This window comes from Ptychodera flava, chromosome 1 (genome assembly GCF_041260155.1).
Source record: "Ptychodera flava strain L36383 chromosome 1, AS_Pfla_20210202, whole genome shotgun sequence".
Classification (NCBI taxonomy): domain Eukaryota; kingdom Metazoa; phylum Hemichordata; class Enteropneusta; family Ptychoderidae; genus Ptychodera; species Ptychodera flava.
In genome coordinates this window covers 55,257,273-55,284,754 of record NC_091928.1, presented here as the reverse complement: position 1 = coordinate 55,284,754, position 27,482 = coordinate 55,257,273, and the positions used below count along the sequence as shown (strand labels likewise).

General features: G+C 38.7%; 4 protein-coding genes across 6 annotated transcripts in view; 3 read left to right on the top strand and 1 right to left on the bottom strand.

The window, feature by feature from the left end:
• Positions 1–27,482, bottom strand: part of LOC139141401 (arylsulfatase B-like) — a 150,633-nt gene that overhangs the window by 21,007 nt on the left and 102,144 nt on the right. The gene's annotated exons all lie outside the window — the stretch shown is intronic.
• LOC139141451 (soma ferritin-like) lies at positions 6,003–13,296 on the top strand. Of its 2 annotated transcripts, XM_070711066.1 has the most exons (6): positions 6,003–6,275; positions 7,265–7,369; positions 10,396–10,500; positions 10,991–11,137; positions 11,658–11,783; positions 12,464–13,296. In XM_070711066.1, the coding sequence occupies exons 1-6, from the start codon at positions 6,177–6,179 to the stop codon at positions 12,605–12,607; spliced, it is 726 nt and encodes a 241-aa protein (XP_070567167.1). In that variant the 5' UTR covers positions 6,003–6,176; the 3' UTR covers positions 12,608–13,296. The 2 variants fall into 2 exon arrangements, with proteins under 2 accessions (XP_070567167.1, XP_070567173.1); XM_070711072.1 differs by lacking the exon at positions 7,265–7,369.
• LOC139141528 (proline-rich transmembrane protein 1-like) lies at positions 14,083–18,285 on the top strand. 2 transcript variants are annotated; one of them, XM_070711122.1, is made up of 4 exons: positions 14,083–14,618; positions 15,958–16,103; positions 16,683–16,817; positions 17,563–18,285. In XM_070711122.1, exons 1-4 carry the CDS (start codon positions 14,594–14,596, stop codon positions 17,770–17,772), a joined length of 516 nt encoding a protein of 171 aa, XP_070567223.1. In that variant the 5' UTR covers positions 14,083–14,593; the 3' UTR covers positions 17,773–18,285. The 2 variants fall into 2 exon arrangements, with proteins under 2 accessions (XP_070567223.1, XP_070567227.1); XM_070711126.1 differs by lacking the exon at positions 14,083–14,618 and adding an exon at positions 14,741–14,840.
• LOC139141520 (soma ferritin-like) lies at positions 21,606–25,157 on the top strand. The gene is made up of 3 exons (XM_070711114.1): positions 21,606–21,999; positions 23,741–24,013; positions 24,470–25,157. Exons 1-3 carry the CDS (start codon positions 21,898–21,900, stop codon positions 24,608–24,610), a joined length of 516 nt encoding a protein of 171 aa, XP_070567215.1. The 5' UTR covers positions 21,606–21,897; the 3' UTR covers positions 24,611–25,157.

Sequence of the window (27,482 nt, the reverse complement as noted above, 5' to 3'; positions counted from 1 at the left end):
AGGCCTAAGTTGTCACACACTATACCGAGGCCGTGAACTTGGCGTTTCTCCGATACACGATGACAATCGTAAAGGCAAGCCCACAACTGACACAAGTGTCAAGATTTTCGGCTAGTTCACTCAAATCGACTATGCGACGGCCATTCTTCCATTCTCCGTAGGTCTACTAGCGACACTACCATTGGAATTATAACCACGAATAGCAAATCAGACGTCACACTTCTGATTTACGCTGTACAGGCTACGGTCATGTTGCATTTTTTTTTATCTCTTTTGCTGAATTCTCGTACCTTCCAGCGTGTTTGAGGGCACGCTGAACATTTTCTCGGTGCGATTTTCCTTTACCTGTATACGACATTTTGCACAACGCAAAAACGTTCGGAACATCACTATGCGCGCGTGGTTACTATGGATACATTTCTGCGCGGAAATCGGCGCAGTACGCTTATATTTTTCCGATCGTACATCTTTAACTTTACTTCAAAAACGTTCGGAAACCTTCCCAAAACACTCGCACATAGAGACATCTCGTATATCAAAACATATTGCAATACATTTTATGTTAAATATGAGATTACAAACCGCTTGAATATCAAGAAACATTTTAGGTTATGATATAACAGTCTTGTGAAAATCTTAATGGTGAGTACAGGATATAGTTCAGAGCCCGGATTCAGAGCGAAAATAACGGAAGGCTAGAATAGGTGTAGCTTAATTACTTTAAACAGAAGGGATAATGTTTCATTGGTTTCCATGCTGAAGTTAAACACATATTTTTGGTATTACCCTACAAGGAAAAATAACAACAAAGTTTGGTAACTCTAAAATTATAAACGAGGATAGGTTCGATCTCCATGTTCCAGCTACACCGCCGTCCATCGCCATCAGGAAGATTAGACCAGGACAAATACCTCACATCGAGATATTCATTTCGTGTGCTGCTTTGGCCTCTGCCGACAAAAAATCGGAAAAGTTTGGCAATGTGTGTTTGCGCATTGTTGCAACTGGCGGCCTTATTTCTTGACGCATTATTTTGATATCATTTCAGTAATAGCTTCTATGGTAACATTAGGCTAGTATCGATATCACTATTTCTAACAGACTGGGTTCCGAAATTTAGCCTCGTCAAAAATTTCGAATTCGTAGCATATCGGTGATATTAATTAATCTGACTTCATTGTTAAACTGTCCTATTCTATTTATAACCGCTAAGGCGCAACATAGAATCGCATTGCATCGCATCTCACTCCATCACATCGAATCGCCTAACAGTGCACGGCAACGCATCATATTGGATAGACTACGTGTTGCACTTTGATATTTACATCCTATACTCTCCCCACGGGACCGTAATGTCTGTCCATATTTTTTTTATTATTCATTTATGAAATGCAGATCTGTTTATAAGACCAAAAATATGTACAGGCAAATAAAGAAGCAAATATTTTCTTCACCTAATGTACTATGATAATTTTACATACTAGATGTACACGTGTGATCGGAGCAGCGAACTATCATCTGATTTCGAAGACGTTTCCAGAAAGGAAATTTAAACTCTTTGCCATTCGCCTCGCTGATTTGAAAGCCGCACTCTTCTGCATGTCCGCCCTTTGTCTTCAGTATCTCCAATACCAAAGAAAATTCGGAAAATGCCTGACTGTTCCATTCATCACGGCTCGTAATAAAGTTCCCTACAGACCTTTCATTAAGGGGTGGACCATTTGATATCCTGGGGGGGGGGCTTGGAAGATTGGTGGAGAGCCATTATTTTTTTTCCCACGTGCTTCACCATGAATTATTTTTTTTCTACAGGGCATATGCTGGCAACTTTTTTTTTCACTTTCCTTCTTCGAGATATTTTTTTTTTACCAAATTTCGGTGCAATGTTTGTTTGCTTGGTTTTTCACACCCAGTAACAAGATGCTGTTCTATCGCACACAGACTATATTCAAGAAACTAGATAAAGATATGTAAATACATGTACATTTTTGATTCACTTTACAAAAACATATTTGTAAAATCATGTACATTTATGGCATTTACTTGTCAGTGTTGTCCTTACATTGAAAGTAGCTGGTAATTTAAGAAAGTAGACGGGTGGACTGCGAGGGAGCGTAGCGACTGAGCGGCGAGTGAGCGTAGCGAACGAGGGGGGGGGGAGCGCGAGAGGGGGTGTCCCCCCTCTCGCAAGGCGAAAAATGAAATTTTGGAGTGGAAATGGTGTTCTCTGGTGGCACCTGAGGTGACATTTAGCTGAGACTGAAACAGTACTTTTGTTGTGTGTCTTAGACGTGGCTCACATACAACAAAACAAATAAACATGATTTTGTTTTGTTTGTATTATTTATGACACACTTATGGTTTATTTGCAGTGAAGATGTAACATTTAATCTTAAATCACCCGCTGTCTGCTCATTTCATTGCCCATTTCCCATTCTTCATTACCACATAGTAGTTTCCCCAAAACCATCAAACTCATTCGCTTTTGTTAAGAAAAACATTGGTAAGATAATTCACTATAACAGTGTTCGCATTTACGAATAAAACATGCGTATATAGAAAACTCATAACAATGAAAAAATGTGTAGAGAGTCGATACAATGCGTAATAATATTACGCATTGGATTGAGTCTCTACGCATTTTGTCATTGTTATGAGTTTTCTATACGCAAACGATAATAGTAAAATGTTTGCAGGCTGTCTCTCTTCTTGTGGTATTTTGACAAAATCCATACATTCAGATTTACACATTTCTGGAAAACACTGGTGAGCAATTTCAATTTCAGCATACTTCCTCTAATCAGAAGGTCATGTATACTGTACAATTTTTCATATTCAGTTATTGTTCCTCAAGCTTGAAATATGCTTTATAAAACTCCAGAGCTACTGCTTGATTTTTTTTATTGATGCTGCAGTGTGCATCGAACAATTGCCAAGATTTTTTTTTCCGAGTCGCAATGGTCCATAATTGTTTTTCCATCAGCCACTTAAAGCCAGATTTTTTTTTCGAGCAACTCCACCTGTCATCTTTTTTTCCCCAAATCTTCCAAGCCCCCCCCCCCCAGGATATCAAATGATCCACCCCTAAACAAAAATCCGAATTCAACCCCACCCCAACCATAGGGTACAGGGGACAGTCCCCTGGGGTGGGGAGGAAGGTGTTTTTTGTGCAACGGTTTACCTTATTTGATTTTATTAATTTTGACTGTGATATTTCAAATAAAGAGTTCAACTCTACACCGTCTGACTGCTTTATATATTACCGACAAGTCCTTATCTCCTCTCCAACTTGTGTATACACCACTGTAATTGCTCCGAAAATATTGCCAACTTGCTTTCGACTCCAAACTGTCTGACTGTGTTTCCAAAACCTACAATTCCTTATCTCCTCTTCAACCAGTGCACATACCACTCTAATTGCTGCGCAAACATTGCCAACTTGTTAATGACTGAGCGTATCAGCGGATTAGCAACACCACAGCCGTCCCACACGTAGTGAATTTTAATGCGTGTGGGACGGCTGTGGTGTTGACTCAATCACTTAATCCGCTGATACGGACAGCGGATTAGCAAGTTGGCAATGTTTTCGGAGCAATTGCAGTAGTGTATACATAAGTTGGAGAGGAGATAAGGACTTGTCAGTAATAATAAAGCAGTTAGACGGTGTAGAGTTGAACTCTTTATTGAAATATCATAGTCAAAATTAATTAAAATCAAATAAGGTAAACCGTTGCACAAAAAACACCTTCCTCCCCACCCCAGGGGACTGTACCCTGTGCCCCAACCTGCTAACTGCAGTTGGTTTTTTTGGGGGGGCGGGCATTTAAAGGCGCCCTTCTCAATCCCTGGTTCTCGCATTAGCGAATGTGTCAACAGCCCATTAATAGTTTGTCATTCTTTTGTTTTCCATTGAATATTTTATCAAGTGAATAATATTATATTAGATAAATCTGATAATTGAGTGGGGCTTTAAGCAGCCCCTTATGATGTAACAGGTACATAAACCGATAACCGTAATGCTGGCTTCGAGAAATATCGACGTTGTACGGAAAATTCAAATTTCATATCTTGTGTTTCGAGAGTAAATGTAGGATTTGAAACCATCAATGCGGAAGTTAAACAGTCGGAGCGAGGTAATGCATCAAGTGTTATCGTCAAAAAATAGTTTGTTGACATATGCTTGCTAAATTGACAGTTTTACGCAGTACGGTCACTTGTTGAATGCGTTTTGCGGAATTGAACGTTGTGTTGAATATTCGATGGTTATCAGATTTTAACCTCTTAAATATCTAGCACAAATGAAAAATAGCTGTGACCTGCAAATATGAGAGTGGCGATACAGTTTAGTTGACGTGTGTGGATAGGCGTGCACAATGTCATAGAGGGAAGAGGTGGTAAAGAACAGACTAGAAGCGGGTATCCTTCAAGGTGTAGATGTGATTTGTCCTAGTTATTTAGATGGAAACAACATTTAGTGTTTGATTTCATCCCATAGATCAATAAAATCGTTTACGAGATTTGCATGTGAATTTTTGTAAAAATCGCCCTGTTTGCAAAGGGTTCACGGTTCATGAACGCAGGTCACAGTGCCCTTGCAGGATTGCGCTATGACTAAGTTCCAAATACAATGCGCGGTAACTATAACAAAACGGACAAAGTCCGTGCAAGCGCAGTATAAGATGAAACTTTTACTCTATCAAGTCAACAGGGATGTCTGATATTTTCACAAAAGCACGATGCTGAAATTTCAGAATTCATTTCACTATGCAAATGATATAGTAACCGTTTTTCTCCTTGTCTGTGGACAAATTCACTGCCCCCCTCCCCTCCCCCCGAATTTACATGATATGGAAAACTGATATAGAAAGATTATAGGGCTTACATGCAGTATTTTCGAACAGAATCAAAATCGGCTATGGTAGATAAAATAAAGTACGATTTGAAAAACTGGATCGAAAATTCCCTAAAAAAGTAATGATACGATAAACTGAAGCTAACTTCGTATTTGCTTTACAGGCTAGGACAGATGTCACTGGACAATGTCATTACAGACTGGTTGAGTTTCTGAAGTATTGCAAAATAGCGGGACTGTGCCTAAAGCTAGACTTTGTAATTATGCACTTTGCAAGAGGACACATTTTTTTGACGTAGGCGTCAATTGCTTTATTTGTGTTATCAAAAAAAATGCTAATTATGTCGGGGGCACTGATCACACTTTGAAAAAACTTGATCTCGGTCCAGTTACTGACAAACACCTAACGTGACGCCCACCACCAGATGGGTCAATAATGCCTCAGTCTCTCTCTCTCTCTCTCTCTCTCTCTCTCTCTCTCTCTCTCTCTCAGGTATTCCTTATAAGGTATAACCATGGAGGTAGGAAGTGATAAACGGGAATAAAGATTCCCGATGCTTTACACAGTAGGCCTATATACACACAGACATCCGTGGGCTCCGGAGTCAGTGTGCTCCGTCGATGAACAGAGCACTGAGCAGGCGATCGACCAGGGGAGGTCGATATATCGAGCGAGCAGACTACCAAGGCCACGAATGCCTTTGACCGTACACAATCTGTTACCAAGGGTATTCCACTTAACCTCGCATGACCTAAATAGGATCTGGATATGTATGATTTTCGTGGCTGTCTTCTCTGACACCGTCACCGGGTCATGTGATATGAATAACTAAGCTGGCCGATCGGCGTATTGGACAGATCATATGACCGACACAACGCCCATGACGTATAGTCCGATAAGCCCATGAGGCATAACAAGTAAATTTGGTGTTTCGCGTCCATCCACCATGACATAATTAAAAGTGATAAAATCTGTAGATTATGGGCTTAAAAGTTCCTTATAGTTACTCTACACCTTAGAACCACTCAGTGGCGTCCTCCACAATTCTTTTACATGAAAATAAATACGGTGGAGAGAGAAGTATTTTGTCGAAACAAATATGCAAGTTTGTTTGGCTCTACTTCAAACAAGATTTACATACAATAGACCTGCCTGTCTACATTTCCATAGCTGTACTGGACATTGAGCAGATAGCAGTGTTTGCTTAAGAGTCTCCCAATCTAACCTTTTTATCGGTAGATATTGTGGTGCAGCCCCAGTGTGTGGTTCATCCTTTACCTCACCGGTATATCATTCGCTCACCTTAGTAACACAGACGTCAAAATGGTCAAATTTGTGTTAAAATTAGTAGCTTTAGTTCTGCTTTGCTCGCTCGTCTCAGCGGACAGCGATAGTAGGAACGAGAACACCCATTTCAAGAAGGTAAGAGTTACACAATGTAGCATTTTTCACTTTCGATCAACAGTTTTTATATCAGTTTTAAAGAATATTTTCTAGGAATTGTGCTTTCTGCTTATGATGAACGACAGACAAACGAAAAATTGGCGTCAGAACTTCGAAATATGCCTTGGTGATACGTTGATCATTTTGGCGGACATGTTTAATTGTTGTCTCGAAGGACAACTGGGCTCATCTTTGTGTACGAACTCTCTTACAACAAAGTTTGAAAGTTATCCGTTCTGTCCAACTCGAAATAACGTTATAGGACATCAGAAACGGCATGGACGTATAATTTTATGCACACTTTACAGCAGTGCATATAGCTATAGTGACTTCTTGAGGGAAAAATGTTACATTGCGCAAAGGCAACTAGTTGGTTCCTAAGTCGGTACAGTTAGCTCCGTCTTGTTTGTGAAAGGCTGTTTACATGTGTGACGTCATGCGAACAGTGGGGCCGCGATGGAGGTACGGGGTCGTGTACATGTAAAAGAGAAAGTAAGCTTACTAGCCAGCTTATACCGTTCAAAACCATTGTCAAGTAGTCTGAATCTGATATAGTGCGTTTCTTGCTTTGTTACAAAATTGTAGCAGTACAACTTTGCACAATTGTTTTCACAATTACTTTTTGAACCAATTGTTTTTTCCGGTCACGTTTTTTCAGCATGTCCAGGGTGCACCCATGCATATCTAATATGTAACTGCCCGACAGCTGCAGACTGTACAGAGATATATCTGACAATACACCATTATATAAAAGTCAAAACACTTGAAAAATAGTTGAGTTTAAATTAAAATACAGTCAGGGGCTTTTCGCTACTTCGTATGTATTACAAACTAGTAAAATCAGCGGTAAAGTATCCCTGGTTACCTGACTGTTCCAATAATTAAAACACACCGAAACAAAACAAAAACTACACAAAAATCGAATCTGTATTAATTTTGAGTTGTTTTGGTGTGTTTTAAATTTACAGACACGAAGACAGAGCAGGCCCATCGTCAATGTCGGTAGTTTTCAGTCCAGCTCCGGCGAAACACTTTTGCAGTTAGACCTGAATATAAGTGCATCTGACCCAACAGTAGGTTTCAAATTTCTGATTTCCAGATAACATGTCGTAGACGGGGTGATCGACATGACAATACCAGTATAATGATACATAGACAATAATGAAGTCAACATTTTTGCCAATTCATTTCTAACGTAAAACTTTTAATTTCGCATCTTACTGAGGCATGCGTTGGGTAGTTCCTTGCTCACCCAGTACAGGTGCCTTGGTGCATCGGCAGCTTGCATACCGATATACACCGAACATGCAACAATTTCATTTGTTAATAATCACATGCGAGCTGCCGACTCCCCAAAGGCGGGCCAAGGATCTGGCGATGACGACACCTATTGTGCGATCTCGCCACTATCGTTACAAAAAAAACTTTGCCTTAGTTTATTCTTTAATTTATTCGGTGGACACATTTCATTTGTCCAAGGTATATACAGTTCAAATTTCCAAAGACGAAACGGTCGGCCTATGATTGACTTTGGGCCGAGTCTTCTCCAACCCTTTTTGTGTTTTGCATTCGCGTGACAAAACTAGACAGTTGCAGTTCTGCTTTTCCTGACACGATGAGCAGAACGTGATCAGCCAAAGACAATGGAAATATGACCTTTGACCTCGAGGAGTTACCTGCACTGCCCTTCGATATGTTCAAGTTGAGATTACAGAACAGACGCTGGAAAATAAAAAGATTAAAAAAAAATATTGTCGTATCGACATCAATTGTTGATGAAATCTGAATTTCATAAATAAGGAACTGAATTCATGAGATGTTACAGAACAGGTCCGACCATGATACAAATCAACATTAATTTATGATAGATTACAGGTAACTGATTACGATAATGTAAAGCCAATGTATGATCTGGTACGGAACCTTCGAGGACTGATGAAATTATTATTGGATATCAACTGTTACATGACCGTGTGATAAAAATGTAATAAGCAGATATCCAGAAAGAACACTCTTTTTAGTTCAAAATTTACGGCAGATCTTGTTCAATATTTGTTCCGTGTGAGTACTGCACGAGGGACTGCATTAATTATTGTTTAGCAATGACTCAATTTTTGTAGATCGTTCTATGTATCTCCATAACCAATACATCTTCGCTTGCCAAGGTCTCTAGTCCGGGCAGCTGGTTAGTGGGAAGTGACGGACCCGTGCGATTTTTTATTTTAACACAAAAACGGTTTTTCTAATACTGAATGACAGGACATCAAGGAAAACTCAAATATCCCTTAAATTAAAAATGATATCATTGTGCGACTGGAGCTAGTATTTGTACCGACCATGTCGGCTACTCGATGATCGTAGCAATACTGGCAAACGTTGATTATTGACATCGAAATAAGCTTAGAAATTCAGAGATGCAAAAAAAAATCAGCTTTATGTATGAAATTCATGTATTGATGAAAGGTATTCACGGTGTTATCTTCTTCATTTCAAAGTGTATGATGTTTCAAAAATAGGGAGAGACTGTCTCGCTTCACCAAACATTTCTAGCATGATAGTGTTGTATTGGTGCGCTACTTTAGGACAGGTAAAGTGACATTTCAGCACACAGGGTGGACAAGTACAGTTCTGTCGCCATGTCGACAGTGAGAAGAATAGCATATTAATATTTACCAGACAAAACAAGGTGTAACTGAAATTTTGAACCTCCCCCTCATCTTGAGAATGTTCAGCACAAATCACAGACGATGTTTTACAGTGAAAACATTTCCGTAAAAGGCTGCGATATTATTGGTCGCAGGTTTGGCATGTTTCAGTGGACTTGACTAGAATAAATACTGACAGTGTTAAACATCAAGGAAACACCCAATAATGTGTCAAGGTCCAATATCACGTGACAATCACCTGCCGAGTTATTGCATCATGGTTGTGATGATGACAGTTGATCGAAATTTCAAATATTTTCATTTTTCAAAATTAGATGGTTGCTGTGAAATTATAGCGTGAAGTGGCATTATCATTTTTTTCGCTGTCATCACATTCAAGACCGCCCATTGACGCACAGAAAGCGGCAGGATATAGTTGTGTTTAATGATTTAAAACAAAGTTACAGTGGCGTCTCAATGAGAGTTAGGCTTTGTCTGTCATTTATGGGAAAGCAGTCTCTCCGAAATTCTTTTCGTAGCAGTGTATTGGTCTCTTTACTGATCTACACAATATAGTTCGTTTTTGAAATCCGTTATTGGTTACATTTTCACACCAGATGATAACATCGTTTCGAATTCTACCCTTCACCACTGAGGTTGAATTTTAGAGGTCTTCCCAAGGCTACTGATTTCGTAGCGCTTTCTACATCTATTTCGTTGCTGCGTAATCGTGCGTCACATTAGTGATCGTATTCTTGCGGCTTTCGCCCTCACGCGTTCGCTCCACTGACTTTAATAAAGGCCAACTACAAATCAAAGACGACAGATTTCGCTGCAATGTGGTGCTGTTTCCTAATTTTTGTACCTAGTCATTATTTTCTTTCTGATTGCTTAGTAACATGATCTGTTACATACAAAACCGCTAAACATACACGTACTTAATCAGCCGGATCTGTTATATACAAAAACCGCTAAATACACACATATACGTAATCAGCGAGGCCAAATAAGTGTTTCCGGTAACTCGAGCTATCCTATTTAAAACTCTTCGAATCTATACCTTTATTCACATTTTCATGATTAAGCTATTTTAGCTCATATTTGGTATGTATATAATTACCAAAAACAGCGTATATTTTATTGGTCGCACTCAAACGAAGAGTAAAAATAACTTCGTGACCGACATCCCCTTGAGTATAAGCTTCTAAAGCGAAACAGGAAATTTTCGCGCGTGATGAAAAGACCGTAGGCTGGTATGTTTACATATACCTGCTTTTAAATAAAAACAATGTACCGACGTGATCAGTACATTCTATCCGAACATGTGTTTCTATGAGGATTCGTTTTACATATAGGATCCACGTCGTCAAGGAAACAAGTGTGTATTTCGAGATATTTCAGCTGTACAGACTAAAAAGGCACACATTTAATTTTCAAACTTCATTCTGTTACAGCGGAAGACATCATTATGTCGCCAGAACTATAGGCAAGACAGCGAAGACGCCATCAACGACCAGATCAACTTGGAGCTGTACGCTTCACATGTCTACATGTCTATGGTAAGATGGAAAAACAAATTATAAAGATACACTATTAAACTACTCGACAACTCCGAAGATAAGCATTCTATAGATCATGTTGAAAAAACATGCAGTTGATAGTAGCTACAGCGCTGCATCCCATACGTCATCGACTTCGAACTCCGGTGAAGCAATCTATGTCCAATTAATCTCCGAAACTCCTCTTCAACCTAAATAAAACGTTTAGCCTAGATGTTCGTATTGTCATTTGAGTTCGTCGGCCGAGTTTTATCGATCAAATAATCGACATGTGATCTTTCGGAAATATCAGATTGAAGATTAAATTGATAACAATGCCTGGTGGTAGGTCCATTTAATGACCCGGTCACAAGTACGACAATGCGAATCGAAAAAATGCTAAGTAATGTTCCCAGACTATGTACTTTGCACTATGATGTCGTTACTAAGCATAGAAAACAACATGAAAAAAAGCGATTAGGGAATAATGTTTCCCTTTGATGTTTTTCAGTCCTATTATTTTGACCGTGATGACGTAGCACTGCCTGGCTTTGCAAAATTCTTCAAGAAATCGTCAGATGAGGAGAGAGAACACGCTGAGAAGTTGTTGAGATTTCAAAATCAGAGAGGAGGAAAAGTCAGAATGAAGGCAATCAGCGTAAGTAGTATTGTGTTGTTTGTATGTATACTCACTCAACTTACATTCCTGTAGTGAAGATGTGCATGACACACCATACTCCACTGTGAGGCCTTTGACCTCAAAGCCATTGACGCATGCATGCGGAATCATGATGTAACTTCCCTAAAACACGCCAAAAAGTTTCTATTGTGGGCGCTAAACTCCAATCAAGAGAGACTTTTGACAATTCTTTGATCATTTTATCCCCAAAATGAAATGCTGTATACATTTTGGAAATTTAAAGGTTTTCTTTCGGTGCAAAATTTTCAATGAACCAGAAAAAATGTTGATGATATGTTAGAATGAAGAGAGTAAATCATAACAAGATAATTACTGTTTCCATTTTAATTCGAATTTCATAAAATGATTTCATGAATATTTTAAGCACGTACCAATGTCCGAGCCTGCCGAACATTTGATGTTCTTCGCAATGTTGATTTTATCGACGATGAATTTTATGTGTTACGTACCAATCATACCGTCATTTCTATTTGTGTAGCAACCTACTCGTGATGACTGGGGTACTGGTCGGGATGCCATGTGGCACGCCTTGGAACTGGAGAAGGAAGTCAACGAAAAATTACTGGAGATCGAGGGACTGGCAACTCAGGAAGGTGATCCACATGTGAGTCACCCCGCTTCTACCATAATATTGATGTTTTATGTGCGTCTTTGCTTTTCTTTTCCAACATGAGCTTTCACGGTTGTCCAACGATGTACGGGAGAACCTGATTTCTTTGAAGAAAAAAAATTATATTTAATAATTTTTATGGCAAATTTTACATCGTTTTTAAGAACTGCAAACCATTATAATGAAGAATTTCAGAAGAACTTCATTCTTCATTGTAATTCAAACCGTCGACGCTGAATAGATTATATGCTCGTACGGCAAACCCAGACATTCAAGGGAAAATATCTGTAACTTTCAATGATAATATTGTTCCAGAAAATTGTAATTTTCTCTTTAAAGTTATTCGCTGTCTTCATGCCAGTGCATTGAATATATACAACACACGGTGTCGTTGTTGGCAAATGAATTCTACTCCGAGTTGAAATTTATTTAGTGGTCAATAACGTTTTACATTACACACATACAAGCTGCATGGACGAGATGAACTCCAGGAATTTTGACATTAGTTTTGAGGTTAAAACAGCAATTGTATGAATCAGCGGAAATAAAAATAAGGCTTAGCATATGTTAAAGTACATGTAAGCGCACAGGATGCTTTAACATACAGAGAACCAAAGAAGAACCTGTTTTAGTATTTATATTAAAGTATTGTTGATGTCACTGTTTTCTTTCAGATGGCCGACTTCATCACTGAGAACTTTTTAATTGAACAAGTCGAATCGATAGAAGAATTATCTCGTCACGTCACTAACCTTGACCGTGTCGGGACCGGTCTTGGAGAATACATGTACGACAAGGAAACGCTTGGAGAAGATTAAACACCTACAAGTCATAGAAATGCTATTGTAAGAAAGTGCTGGAATGCCGCTGTCACTGGGTCTGGCCATTCTTAGAGACGCTTGTCTGGAATTCTCTGTCATTTTGGCGTATCTGCTCATCGTGTGCAACCACCTTACATGTCAGAATTTGAAGACTCGTCTGCAAAGTGGTCGGTGATAATGGCTAGTCAGTGACTTCCGGTCCTGCTTTACAATGTAGTCATAACAAGCATTTACAAGATCGGGATTTCCTCGTACAAAACTTGAAACCACCTTCACGCAAGTTTTTTCATCAAATCATAATGCTGCAAAATTTAGACACTGAAATTTGTTATTTGTATATCGAATTGAGTAGGAAAATATGAAATTTCGCAACGATAAAATGTACATCCTCATAAAATCAACACAAACCACAAATGAAGTCTATACTTATCAGAAACAATAGACAACGATCGTTTTTTCAAGAACCACAGCCAAGTCTGTTAAGTTGATTCACTCTTTCGCAAGCCCTCATATTTTGGTCGTAGAAATCTGAAAGACATTTACAAGAGATACGATTTTTTTTTGGTCGTCGAATGTAATTGCTAATGTCATGTGTATTCTGGACCACACAAACCCTTTATGTACTATTCAAAAGTGTTGACAATGAACTATGCAAATAAAGCGCTTATTTCTGTTAAACTCTAAAACCATTGTTCGTTGTTTCATTCCTCAGTGGAGGTCTTCTTCAAAATCACTCAGCCCTTTTCCCAGGGTGCATTTTGTTATGAATGAAGTAAAATATCATGTTAGTACATCATAATATTGATGCAAGTGCATTTGTACGGCCATTCCCTTTCCCATGATTTCCAGAGACCACAGGGAGCAGCGTGAAATGTATATATCCTTTTGACGATATCTTTATGATATATATATTTCCAATAAAGACATACATGTACAGGTAGGTAGAAGACAACAGGTACTCACACAACTTGACTCATAAATGAGAAACCTCTCTATTCCCCAGGCCATAGGACGAGGACTGATTGTAATCTATGGGAAATTAATTTCTGGGCACATACATGAAGACATATTGTCACAGTTAATTAAATCGCTTCGTCTACCAACCATGGTCAGTTTCCTTTTCGTTGTCTCGTCGGTGACATGGAGTGAAAGATATATGACTAACTCTGGACAAGTTTCGATATTTTGGTTCAACTACAGTTTCTTGGTCAAATTCCTTAGTGCCGGCTTATATAATTTCATTGATATCATAAAATTTTATCAAACGTAAGTTAACATCAGCATAAACTACCTGGGGGAAAATGCCTTTGTTTCTTATTTTGTCTCATATTTATAAGGAATTTTTAAAGGTATGTTGTAAAATAAACAATTTCAGAAAATGAAAAAAAAACGAGAAAAAGATGCATGAACTTCCCCTTCAAGCACAGTTTCTTGGACAGACGATCTGCCTGAGTGTCGAATATCTCTCTTGTGTATTTACATATTTGCATTGGCCAATCACAGAGTTGGCTTGCACAAGCTTTCACCAATCAGAGACACGCAACTAGCACTGTGTGACGAAGATTAACATACCTGCCAGAGAGGTCACCTATGTGGATGTAAAACGAATACTTTCAGTTTTCAAACAAAATATTAGAAGTTGCATCAAGTCAATAGGAACTGAAGAAAAGCAATGTCAATTGTCATGAGGATCACTACACCTCTGTGGTGTAACGAATGCATCAGAGTGATATTTGTCGGTGTTTGTTGTTGTTTTCAATGTGACCTCCTTTGACACGGAAACCGTCACCTTTTGATGTGTCGCACAACATGATGTTACGTAATTGCTGAAACTCTTGCACCGTTACTGAAAAGCGAAGGTCATCTGCCCTGCGTTACGTCAGAGACGGACAACTTCAAAAACTTTCAGGAGAACCCGAAGGTGCATGGTGACGCATTTGTACGACAACCAGTGATAGACCCTGTAAAATTATATCATACCAGATGGAAACCGGACAGCCAAATACCGGTAAGGCAAAGTGTTTATGTGAAAAGTCTTACTTCGGGGTTAAAACTCTATTCGAACGTTTTGCACAAATGCAAATATTGTGGTGCACAGCTCAGACACAAAATTCCTAGCTATGTATTGTTGCATACGATTGGCGCGGTTTTTTTTGAAAGAGCAATACGGCAGTGTTCCTTCTTGTGACAAGAATACCGTGGTTCAACCTTACCTGTTCGTCGGTTACAGGTATGCATCAATTTCGCTATTTCCTGGAAATTTTAGAGAGTATTGATGTAGGATACCATTGCCTCTGCAGTGCTTTTCTAACTTCATTGATCAAATCATAAATGCGTGTTGCACCTTTCAGCAGCTCACAGTCCCGTTGTCCTGCGTTTATCAGAAATGAATACGCCACCATGCACCACAGCTGCAGTGAATTGATGATATGCCTTCGACCTGGGACAACCATCAGATGCACAACTAGATCGTGAATCTGATTTCGGGGTGGGGGCATTCATCCGTACGTATGTACCACGGACAAATTAAACGACAAATTCTGCAATTTTCTATGTAATGGGGACTGGTGACAAAATTGTACATTTTTGGTCTACACAAATATTTCAAACCGCTACATATTCTTCAAAATTACAGATAATACCAGTGGCAGTGCGACCGCACAGTCCACTGTTTATCAACATTTACATGAGACGAAAGGGGGTATCGAGGTTCAACCTTTAGTACATATACCTGTATACTCTTCCTATGGCAAGTGCCCCCGGCCCCATCCACAACTTGGGATTTAGCTTCGGTGGACATCGGGCAAATATGTAATGTCATCAGCTTCAAGCGCCTTTTCATGCTTACACCAATTTTGTGATGAAGTGTGCCCTACCTCTCTTCTCCGTCTTACGTTTGACGATGTTGATAAAAGGGTATTCGCCTCACAATACATTCATTCCTTACTGATAATGGAAATGAGACGTCATTAAAATAATCAAATCGCAATTATTCGTCCCGATAATGTGGACATCACTTATTTTCTTGAAAGCGGTGCACTATGGGTGCAAGTCTTATAGACAAGGCATGTAACATTCAGCATACATGTACGATCTAGTAATGTTTGTTCGTAAATGTTACACAGTTGTAGTGTCCCTTTTCTCAGGGATCTGACGATTTGCCATCATATCCATCAATTGCATTTTATTTCCATATATATTAGAAAACACCGTGACGACATGCGTCTACAATGATTACATAATTAACTATGCTTGCAAGAGAGAGAGAGAGAGAGAGAGAGAGAGAGAGAGAGAGCGAGCGAGCAAGCAAACATATCACTGTATTATCTTCTCTCCTGTCTGTTCAGGGATTGACATGATTCCTCCCGAGCCAGTCAGCATCACACCATATATGGATGACGACAGAACACCATATATGGATGACGACAGAACACCATACATGGATGACGACAGAACACCACTGACTTACCCCGACACATCAAATTCTACTACGGTTAGTTTCATGTCTGTAAAGTATATTTCTCCTACATATGTTACATTGAAATCGCTTATGATCCGATAAGCTAAAATCCGTAGATACACTTGATTTCTGAAGGTATTAAGAAATATCACATATTAGACCCTCCCAAGTTTTATTATTTTTGTTATGTGAGCAGGTGCAGATATTGCTTGGCGAGAGTTACATTGGCAACCCTATGAGAGTTCAATGATTACGTCACGGTCTGCCTTTTAAAGGTTTTTACACCACACATACATTCTACAAATGTGTGAACAGTGGACTTATCGTCGTTTTGTATTGTTTCAGAACTGCCGAATCTGATAAACACCTAAGTACTGTTCTTCTTAATTTGCCGTTTTGCTGGATCTTGTTCGATTAAGAAAATACGTAGATAATGAAATAAAATATCAAAACACCACCCCACTCAAAAAAAAAAATAAAAAATAAAAAACAAAAAATAATTTTGGAAAGGATCTGCTATGAGAAATATGTCTGTAATTTCATGCCTTGCATAATTTGGATTGCTCTTATATAATAATGTATTTGTATGGTGTTCATGCAATACCGTTGCAGGTCGCTGTTTTGCAACCGGTGACTGGAAGTATAATGCAACAACGAATACCAAATGATTACATGGGCTTGGCTATCTTTGCCTTGGTTTGCTGTTTCAAGCCACTTGGAATATTTGCCGTTTTGAAATCGAGAGATGTAAGCAAGCAAAATAGCTTTATAATATTGAATATTCATTTACTTTCCTGATTATTTTTCATTTTGAATTCAATAATTTAATATGAATTAAAGAAGAGATAATTAAATATTGATCGCTGCTTTTCATCCGACAAAGCGTTTTGCAGTTTTCAGTTTACTGTCGAGAAAGCATCATTATGTTTGATTTGTTTTGATGAAAGATAACACCATAAACCGAGGAGACATGGTTACACAGGTCATTTAAGGTAAAGGTAGAATACGCGTACGTGTCTCCTGGAGAGGCATTTGGACTGTTACAGCGTCTTCTGTGCGCATTTAATCACATTGAGCCTGTGGGGCACTGAAGGGTAAATTAAGTTGTCTTAATTACGTCTTGCTTTTCTGATAATCGAAAATCTATTAATTCTAATCTGTAAACGATATCGGGGATATATTGAATTTCAAATATCGGTATTTGTTTTCCAAAGTCGGATTTTGACCTGGCCTGGTTTATTAACCCTGATTATGAAAGAGAATGGTTTAAAACTTCCATGAAGTGAGATTGATTTTAAAGTCTTTTTTTTCGAAGTGCGTATTACTTGAAATAAATGTATACTAGATCATTGAGAGTAATAGTGGAAGTTATGGTTGAATGATAACAATAAATCATTTGATGTGATAAGGTCAGCATCTAGTAGTGGCGTTGTAACATTACAGAAAATCGTTTTGTGTGACCAATATTTTCGTATGCGTTCCTCTCTTCCAGGTTCATAAACGGGTTTGGGAAGGCGATATGGAAGGCTCCAGAGAAGCTTCTAGATGGGCACGCCTATTATCACTGATTTCATTGGCTATCGGAATTGTCATTATCATATGTGCTACTACCATCGCGACAGTATATGTTATCAAAAACATCAGTATGGCAATTGACGCCATGGTAACAGAGGCACCAAATATCAGTTCTGATGGTTTTTGAGTGAGCAAATAATTTGCACCGTCCTGCCCTTTCATGACGAGCATACAGTTATAAGCAACACTGTCCGTTACATTACATATGGTACTATTAAGTATTGACCACGTTTTACACCAGATATTGACTACTTCACCAGATATTGGACTCTCAAGTATAGACCACTTTCACCAGATATCGGACTCTCAAGTATTGACCATTTGGACCAGATGTTATACTCTTGAGTATTTACTACTTTCACCAGACATTTGTCTCTTAAGTATTGACAACATACCAGATATTATAATGTTGAGAGCGCAATAAAGCTCGTTATTGAAACACTTTAAAAACTGTACCATTCTGCGATACATTCCAAGTTGTTCCAAAGGTCTGCCTGTTTGCCAATCAGTGTTTGTCTGTCTGTCTGTCTTTAGTTTCTTTCTTTTCCTGTTTCTTTCTGTCGAACACTCATGATAGTGGTGTTTGGAAGTTGTATTTTACCACCAACAACCATGTCAAATAAACTTATTACAGCATGAATTTCGAAGTCGCAAATGACACTTGAGGGCGTCTTGATTTGTGCAACATTTTCGACGTTCAGCTACATACAGCTTTCGTGAAATATCTTCAATTACTAAAAGATGGGAACGAACATCAAATGAAAATAAACAAACAAAAAACAAAACAAAAACAAAACAAAAAGCAGAAAATAACAATGCTTTTTGAGATGATATACAATAGTGTCCAAGTCACTCTTTTTGTGTCGTTTTGGATGTGCTCGTCAAAGTCCAATTGGCTGTAACATATTTTAGTGTCACAACGCAAAAATGAATCCTGGTATAAGACTTTGAATTCATTTATGAACATAGAAATGGCATATTGTACAAAATATGTGTTACAATGCAAATGCGTAGTATTCGAATAGGGTGACCATTGAATGAAAAACTCGACATTGTTCTGTATCGCAATAGATATAAGCTTAAATTCTGAAACTCGGTTTCGTTTGTTGTTTCTTTGACTGATTTGATATCATGATGTGCTGATTGAAGTAGGCTTAATCGCTAGTTGGCAGAAATCCGGCCGTTCATGGTACTTTTCAAAGTATGGCGTACTTCTCTGAGTTGATGATGCAATTTTAGATATAAAGTGGAGCACATAGAAAACTCTGATTCAGGAGACCAAAGGAAACACCTTTTGACCGGACAATCTTTTTCTTAGGTTATGGGAGCTCTAGCACACACTAGTCTGGTTCCCTGCCCCCTTTCTACCGCTGGTAGAAAGGGGGCAGGGAACCAGACTATATAGCACACCACAGAGGGACTGTGAGCACACACATCCTTAACCCAAGCGACTCCTTAGGTTACCAGTAATTATGAATGTGACTGTCTGTGTCCAGTAATATTTTCCTTATTTGTATCCAATTGACTGATATCATTTTGAAACAGCTATTTTTGGTGCCCATTATAGCAGGCATTGGTTAAGCGATAACTCGTCAAAAATTATAGCTTGCAGACTAAACCTGTTTATTAAACGAATCAAATAGGTTAGTTTAACACTATTTTATCTAGCTTACGATTTGTGTATTTTCTATTTCATGTGACGTGTTGTTTTTTTGGTCGTCTTGTATATCGGTTTGTTCTTGTCTTTCTATTTTGTTCTTTTTAAATTCTCAGATCTGTTAGTGGGTTTGCCCGTTGATCTGTATATAAAATGGATAGCCTGAGAATAATATAAAACTTAAAGATGCTGCCCAATATTGACTCTTTCAAATTTGTAAAATTTGAATTAGTAAGATATGACTCCATATATATATATATATATATATATATATATATATATATATATATATATATATATATATTATATATATAGGCCTATATATATAGGCATATATATATATATATATATATATATATATATATATATATATATATATATATATATATATATATTGAGAATCTAGGAACTTGAAGTTGTCACTCTACAGGCTGTTTCATGCGCTAAGCAATCATCAGGAGTGAGTATTTGGCGGGAATGGACTGTTTAATACTCACTGCTGATGATTGCTTAGCTCATGAAACAGCCTGTAGAGTGACAACTTCAAGTTCCTAGATTCTCAGTATTACCGCCCTGCAGAAATGCATTGAGCACTATACTTTGCCTGTATATACAAGTATATATGTATATATTGTAGTTTAATTTGAGAAGTGGAGAAATTTCGGTGAAGATTGCTGAACCTTAGAAATCATACTCGATTCAGTCTCATGGAACATATCACACTTAGAAATGACTTTCTTTTACAAACAATTCCGTGTAATACGGCATAAGTTACAGGACACGGTTCAGGAAATAGGTATGGTTAGAACGCAAATAGCATATGACTCAGCGACATCCATTGAAAGATTTACGGTATGGGAAGGACAGTGTTTCCAGCCTCCACAACCTTTGAGCCGGATTTGTGCATAGATCCTCTAAAAAGGGTCTATGATTTGTGTCAAGGACGATTCATACTGTGTTAAAGCCCTATTAGTTCAGTGTATCTTTTTTATCATTGTTTTGTAGTTTGAAATCAAAATCAGCTTATGTAAAATTATACTGTTTACAGAAATGTGATTATAGAACTTTTTCAAACATCAGCGACGAAAGAGCAACTTAGATTTGAACAAATGAATAATTTTTCACTTGCCAAAGATTTATGGCCAACGTAATCGAGTACACAAAAAATTGTGGACAATCGACAGAATCCATTGGGTTAGCGACATCTTTAAAGGAAACGGGAATGAAATAATCTCTCTGGATAGTGGATGTTTTGTCTTTCGAAAGCAAAATGCAAGGCGACACAGCTAAGGCTGTATTCACAAATACTGGTGGGGCGGACGCTGGAGGACGCTGAAGTCATTTTGTATTAAACTTAAATACGCTCAAAAATATCATATTCCCCTATTTCTTTGATCGTCATTTTTGAAGCCCCCAACTATCATATAGCAAAATATTTATAAGGGCTCTATGAGCAGAAACATGTTGAGCGCTCTCTGGTAGAATGACCATCGTGCATATTGTTAATTCTTGGCTACATTTTGCCAAATGTGAAACACTGACCCCCAAAAAATCAGTTTTGAAAGTACAAGATGTATAAGCTCTTATGATCTATGATGGTTGATAATACTGAAAAATTGAATTATTCCATCAAGCAAAATTTATATCTCTGAAATTTTTGGTAAAATAGGGGCAAATTTGGTAAAAAAAAATAAAAAGATTTTTTTTACATTTTTAAACTTTTAGGTCTAAATTAAGACTCGGAGTCTTTATTGCTCAAAGTGTTAATTTTGTGTCATTTTAGGATGAGAATGTGAACATTCCATCGTTGCATAAACTTTTAATGAATAGTTTTATTGAAGCTTAATTTTAACCATTTTCGTAAGATAAAGTGACATTGTGACCTAAAGATTTCAATTTGTTACCTTTTCACATGCTATCATGTCGTTTCATACACATACCCTTAAAATTTTAAGAAAGGCCCATGTTGTTAAAACCACGGGGCCATAAGTGTGAGCCGAGTTCCAGCGTGATTATAATAGTTGCTGTTGTATAAGCTTATGGACAGACCAAATGGTTCAGGGCATGCACACAGGATCTCAGGATTTGGAAAGCTGCCCAACGAATCATGTGACAAGTAGGTCACCTGATCATAACCAAGGATGACTCATCAGAATAGCCAATCGTAGCTACCGTTATGAATCACTCCAATAAGAGAGTGTGTTCTACAAAATCCACAGCCCTTATATTTATCAACGTTCCCCTCACGATTATCATGAACCGACTCTTTTAAAATTGCAAAAGGGTGTAGTTTTTGATATCAGTTGTACAGTAAAAACATTAAACGTGTTGTATTTTATGTTGCACATTGTTACGATTCTGTTTTTGATATCCAAATTGACAAACATGCGTCATCTTTATGAGAAAAAATTCATGGGTGCTAACGAATGATATAACAGCCACAAAAGGCTTTATTTTTTGGTTCGTCATCCCCAGCGCCATATTGCTCTAGAAGTTGTCTCCGCTTCAACAGTGTTTGAACGATACAACTCTAGTCCCTTTTTGTATTCGTCTTTTTATTCCGTTTACCTACCAAACTACAGTAATATCAACAACATGGCCGCTCAGTGTCGTCAAAACTACCACTCCGAAAGCGAAGCTGGTGTGAACAAGCAAATCAACTTGGAACTGTACGCGTCTTACGTGTACCACTCCATGGTAAGTCAGAACTCGTAAATTTGTCTGAGATCAATAACGCTTTCACATTTCCTCTCTTTATTACTGTCTGAATCGGCGCATCATTTATTTTAGAATTGTTGTAACCTATTATTAACTAAAATGAAGGGGACTGACAAGGAATAGTACGATAGAAATCCGCAAAGGTGTAGCCCGATTGCGCGCTCTGATGAAGCATGGTTATGTAAGTCAACATCGTACACGGGATTACGTTACGCATTTTCTCGGAACACCCCATGGAAATACTGACAGGATATTTCACACGTCAGGAGCGGGGCATCCGTGTCGACTTACAAGTTGCTTTCTGGAAACCACTCTTAAATTCCTTGCAAAGATTTTCACATTTTATTTTGGACGATCCTGTGTATGTCCTGCCTCCAATGACACTGTATATAGGTCGGGCGTGTTGCGAAGGGCGAAAGGTTCACTGACTCAGATATTTTCATTGTGTGCTGGTGTATGTACAAACGGGAAGCATCACGCATGCCTCATGAGTTTGCGTGACAGGGACACGTGAGAATGATCCACAAGAGAGCCCGACACAATGCGTTGCCAGCATTCGGTAATTATGTTCATTTTCAGTAATAGAGCGCGAAGCCACTGCAGTGAACTGCAATAAAACTGCTTACACTAATTAGTTTCAGCTGTAGCCGTGGCCACTTTGGTGTTGAACACAAGGCTACTTGATAAAGACCAAAAAGTCTGCTTGTACCAAGGTAGCTGTGATATCGCAGCGGTACTTGTGGCGTGTATCGAACGCGCTCGGGTCATTGAGGTCATCGCCACAGTCCCGCTGCGAGCCAACGCATAGGCTTCGTTGGCAGTTTACGACGACACCGACCGGTGTCGTAGATTTAGCTTGCAAAATAATGAACTATATTGGCCTTTGAATAAATAAACTTGTATCATCTTATCATTGACTATCTGAGACTCATTCTGTGCGCCTGCTAACTTTCTGAAGATAAGAACACGTATTTCGACCATTTTCCCGTGAGCCGTCGACGGTTCTACGCTGTTTGCTCGATCGCGCGTACAACGCATTGAATACGTTGGAGGTCAAAGTTCAAATTCAAGCAGGAACCATCGACGACTCATCGAAAAACGGTCGAAAATACATGTTGTCACGGTCGGGCTCGTTAGCAGGAGTAGAAGATGAGTCTCAGATAGTCAGTGATGCAGTAGGTATACTTTTATTTTTGGATGCTTTATCTATTTTATTATTTTGCGAGCTAAATCTACGATACCGTCGGTCTCACAGTAAACTGCCAACGAAGCCTATGCGTTGGCTCGCAGCGGGACTGTGGCGATGACCTCAATGACCCGATCGCGTTCGATACACGCCACAAGTACCGCTGCGATATCACAGCTAGTACCAAGGCAAAACTAGCTCTGTCTGAGGCTCGAGTTGTAAATGAGAGTTTACGATTGGCACCCTGTGTTCAAGATTAAGATACAATGTAACATTACCATGCACTGGTCCATGTACAAATCTTTTTTATTTCAACTTCCCCAGACAAACTGTCTGCATGGGACATTCAATGTTGTCGACTTTGCCAGCTGGCTACAGCTGAAACTAATAATTAGTGTGAGCAGTTTTATTGCAGTTCACTGCAGTGGCTTCGCGCTCTATTACTGAAAATGGTTGTATGTTGATTTGTCTGTTTGAACCTATCTTGAAGCGGTTGCTGGCTTTCTAAATGTTACTTTTACGTTTTCTATATAGGGCTTCTACTTCGACCGTGATGATGTAGCCTTGCCCGGATTCGCCAAGTTCTTCAAGAAGTCATCTGAAGAAGAGCGAGAGCATGCTGAGAAGCTGATGAAGTTCCAGAACAAACGTGGCGGGCGCATCGTTCTGCAGAACATCAGCAAACCAGAACGTGATGAGTGGGGCACTGGATTGGAAGCCATGCAAGCTGCCTTGGCATTGGAGAAGAACGTTAACCAGGCTCTGCTTGACCTGCACAAGATTGCAGACTCTCATGGAGACGCACAGGTATGTAACTACTGAACCAGTATAATTCCTTCAGGCTTGGCATACGTCACAATAGCTTAGCTTTAAATCCTTGGATTTTTTTGTTGGAAGATCTGCAGAAGTCCATCTGTACATGCAATTGTGAAAGCATTTGATCATGTGGTAAAATTGCCCAACTGCAAAGAAATGTACTCTTTTGGATAGCTGTAACAATCTGTGTCCTGAATTCCAAGTTATTGAGTCAAGTACCAAAAGTAGGCTTGTAGCATACATGTGATTCGATGGCCAACCTACAAATCAGCATTTGTTATAGTATGGATATACAACTTTTTTGTACATCCATGGGTTTAGAAAATTACAATTTGTGATATGTAGCCATTCTTTCTTATGTCTCATGATGTAGAATTGCATTGGTTTTCCTTATTTTGACTTTTAAATGGTTAATTTTGCAATAATTTGTGTGTTTTCTTCGTTCAGATGTGCGACTTCATAGAGACCGAGTACTTGACTGAGCAAGTGGACGCCATCAAAGAGCTGTCTGATCATGTGACCAACCTGAAACGTGTTGGCTCTGGCCTGGGTGAATACATGTTTGACAAGGAAACCCTGGAGTCCTAAGCGGAAGCAACAACTGAACCAACTCAGACATGGCATAGCACACAATATATTACTTGAACTTTTTGCTTTGAACTGTATTCATGAAAAGCCACCTAACAACTGTGGATTCGAGACAAAATGTAATGAGTCTATCGTAAGAAATGAACAAGTGATGTAGTATTTTGACAAAGCTGCTTTTAAGTTACCCTCTGAGAAAAAAACTGCATTCAAGCATAGTTGTTGCCATGTCCAAAAAAATCATATTGGCCTCATAATTGGTGTTGGTTTGACCCATAAAAACATCGGCAGGCCTCCCTCAACACCTTTAGGAGGTTGCCCCACAGGGTGAATGAAATTATGTCAAGATCATGAGTGCAGGGATGAGAATGATATTCATAAGTTCACGGTTGTAGTCATTTGCAGGTCTGTGAATGTGCTGGTATGCTTACATTATAACAACAACAGTGATCATTGCATTGTGGAACTTGTGTACATAAAGTGACTTGTATTCTGTACATAATCTCTTAGAGGTGTTGAAATAAACGTAGTGGTAGATAAATGCACATAATATCTCATGCTTGCTGTTTTATTAATCAAAGAATATGATGATTGCTGTGCAAATATTGTGTGATCAAGATTTCCCCTATTACCGGAATTCTGATTCTATACAGCACTTTTCAGGTCTCCTCGCAGCAATCAGTGACTGATAATGTGATCTGCTTCAAACAAGTGAATTTGAAATTGTTTAGAGAAATCTGCATTTATGCAGTCCCTACTGTTTTCACTGGAACCTGCACTGAGTTGTTAAAATCTCCATGTGTCCCAAAGTAAGATAAATCCATTGTATGACAGTCTGTAGTGAGAGATGTTAGCTCTGAACGCCCTGTACTTCGTCCTTCTTTACACTGTCTGCTGTATTGAAGTACTCAAGCACCAAACTTTCTGCTATGACAGTGGTTGCACAAAAAGCTCAGTCGCCTCCGTGGTGTATCATACATTCTTTCTATTACCAGATTAATGCAAGTGTTTACCTGCTGTGTGTACCAATGGCAAAGGAAGGACTGGTTGCCCAGGAGAGTTGATTTGTCACTGCAGAAACTGCAGCATCACCCATCAACGCCAATTGCGTCATTCAATCAAAATGTAGTTCTAAACACTATAAACTGCAATTTCATGTCTCTCTGGATCAATCTACTGTGCTGAAGATGGTATCACTTCACCAAATCATTTTGAAAGCTTTGATATTGGGGAGTCTGACAAGGGCAAATGTATAGCATGGTTTCCTGGTCATAGCATTTATTTTGTACACTTCAACATCACTGTTGAAGTGTGAGCTTGTATCTTTGTGTACTCTACAGCAAACTGGTGTACCTGAACACAGACCAGGCTAAAATTATTAAATCTTGTAATATGTAATTATGATGACGATTCTAGCTAATGTTAATATTGAGTCAGGTTGGAAACATGTAACGTTGCTCTTAAAGTGTCAGGTTTGTTGATCATTTGTGCATACCATGCACAAACCTTATCTGCAACTAGGTAGCCCAGTATTTCTGATGTATGCTGGCAATTGATGTATGGAGGCAATTGATCTGTTGTGAACTTTGTGTCCAAGTGATGTTCCGAAGTCAAATTCATTGAAACCCATTGCGCGAGCTAGTCTTTGGCAGAATACAAAAATTTTGGTATCACTAGTACTAGATAAATGTCAGGGAAAATAGATTTTGAGGTAAAAGATTTAAGGTTAAGCAAAAGAGATGATCACAATTTTTTTTTTGATCAGTAGGTGACGCTCATATATGTACATAAGGCCTTTACACATCAATGTGCTCTAGAACTTGAAGAATTTCTGAATTCTGTCAGTCAGTTCAGGAGTTGAAGTTTCCTTGTGCTCGCCCTATTTTACAAGTACGTGAAGACACCAAAATTTACTTTGGTGAAAGCAAATAGCCTGTTGTCAGTGGCATGCCAAAGCAGCATCAATAGCTGACTCATGTGTATGGCTTATTATCCATGCCAAAGGAAGACCAACATTTATAATGAAACTCTGCCTGGATGTGAAGTCGACTGAATGCACCTCGAAAGTGAATGACTTAAACTTTTGCTCTAACTTTCCTCGAGGAATCTTTCAATCATTCTCTTTCAAAATCAAGAATAAAAATAGGGGGTCACCGTGCAAATTTTGGTACTAGAGAAACAAATAACCCAAGATTTACCGATATTATAAATTCAAAATGGCCGCCATCCCTGTGTTAACCCTATGGTGAAAATAAAAATTTTCGAATTTCAAGAAACTAAGCCGGTGAAAAGTTTTCTTTCACCAAGAGCTTTAAATAAACCCCCACATGTGGTATATCAGAAGAGAACTGTAAAAGTTTGAGAGTCCGAATGTCTGTCCCCGAGGTGCGTTCTACCTTAATTTTCACTTGTGTAACCAGGGCAAGTGATTTCTGATAGCATATTACTGTACTTTGCATTTAGGAGCCCCATCAAACTCCTATCAGAGAGTGGATATTGCACAGCACAAAGGAATGGCTTGGTCTGGTAATAATTGTATGGAAGTCATTACTGAGAATCTACGCACACAAGGCAGATATCAAAATTAATATTCAGATTAATGTCGTTGCTGCTGGTAATTTTACACATAAATGGTAATCATTACCAGGCAGTGTTTTTAATCTACATCCGAAGTTACATTGGTAATGAACGTTCCACTGTAATTTCTCATTTTCCAACTGCCAGAATGTGGTCGCTCAGCTGTATTTTCCGCATCCATATTTCTTCTGGAAGAGTACTGCTTAAAAGCTGTTGACTGTCTCACGCCAGCCAGTGATACTCAATGTTTTATGCATGATGTGACTTCATGCCATTCAACATGGCTGCCTTGTTTAAT

Excerpts from the sequence above, each read along its gene's own strand:
- LOC139141528 (XM_070711122.1), top strand. The coding sequence starts at position 14,594 with ATGGAAACCGGACAGCCAAATACCG. Across the intron at positions 14,619-15,957 it reads AACCGGACAGCCAAATACCG|GGATTGACATGATTCCTCCC; the intron begins GTAAGGCAAAGT and ends CTGTCTGTTCAG. Across the intron at positions 16,104-16,682 it reads ACACATCAAATTCTACTACG|GTCGCTGTTTTGCAACCGGT; the intron begins GTTAGTTTCATG and ends ATACCGTTGCAG.
- LOC139141520 (XM_070711114.1), top strand. The coding sequence starts at position 21,898 with ATGGCCGCTCAGTGTCGTCAAAACTACCACTCCGAAAGCGAAGCTGGT. Across the intron at positions 22,000-23,740 it reads CTTACGTGTACCACTCCATG|GGCTTCTACTTCGACCGTGA; the intron begins GTAAGTCAGAAC and ends TTTTCTATATAG. Across the intron at positions 24,014-24,469 it reads ACTCTCATGGAGACGCACAG|ATGTGCGACTTCATAGAGAC; the intron begins GTATGTAACTAC and ends TTCTTCGTTCAG.
- LOC139141451 (XM_070711066.1), top strand. The coding sequence starts at position 6,177 with ATGGTCAAATTTGTGTTAAAATTAGTAGCTTTAGTTCTGCTTTGCTCG. Across the intron at positions 7,370-10,395 it reads TAAGTGCATCTGACCCAACA|CGGAAGACATCATTATGTCG; the intron begins GTAGGTTTCAAA and ends ATTCTGTTACAG. Across the intron at positions 11,138-11,657 it reads TCAGAATGAAGGCAATCAGC|CAACCTACTCGTGATGACTG; the intron begins GTAAGTAGTATT and ends CTATTTGTGTAG.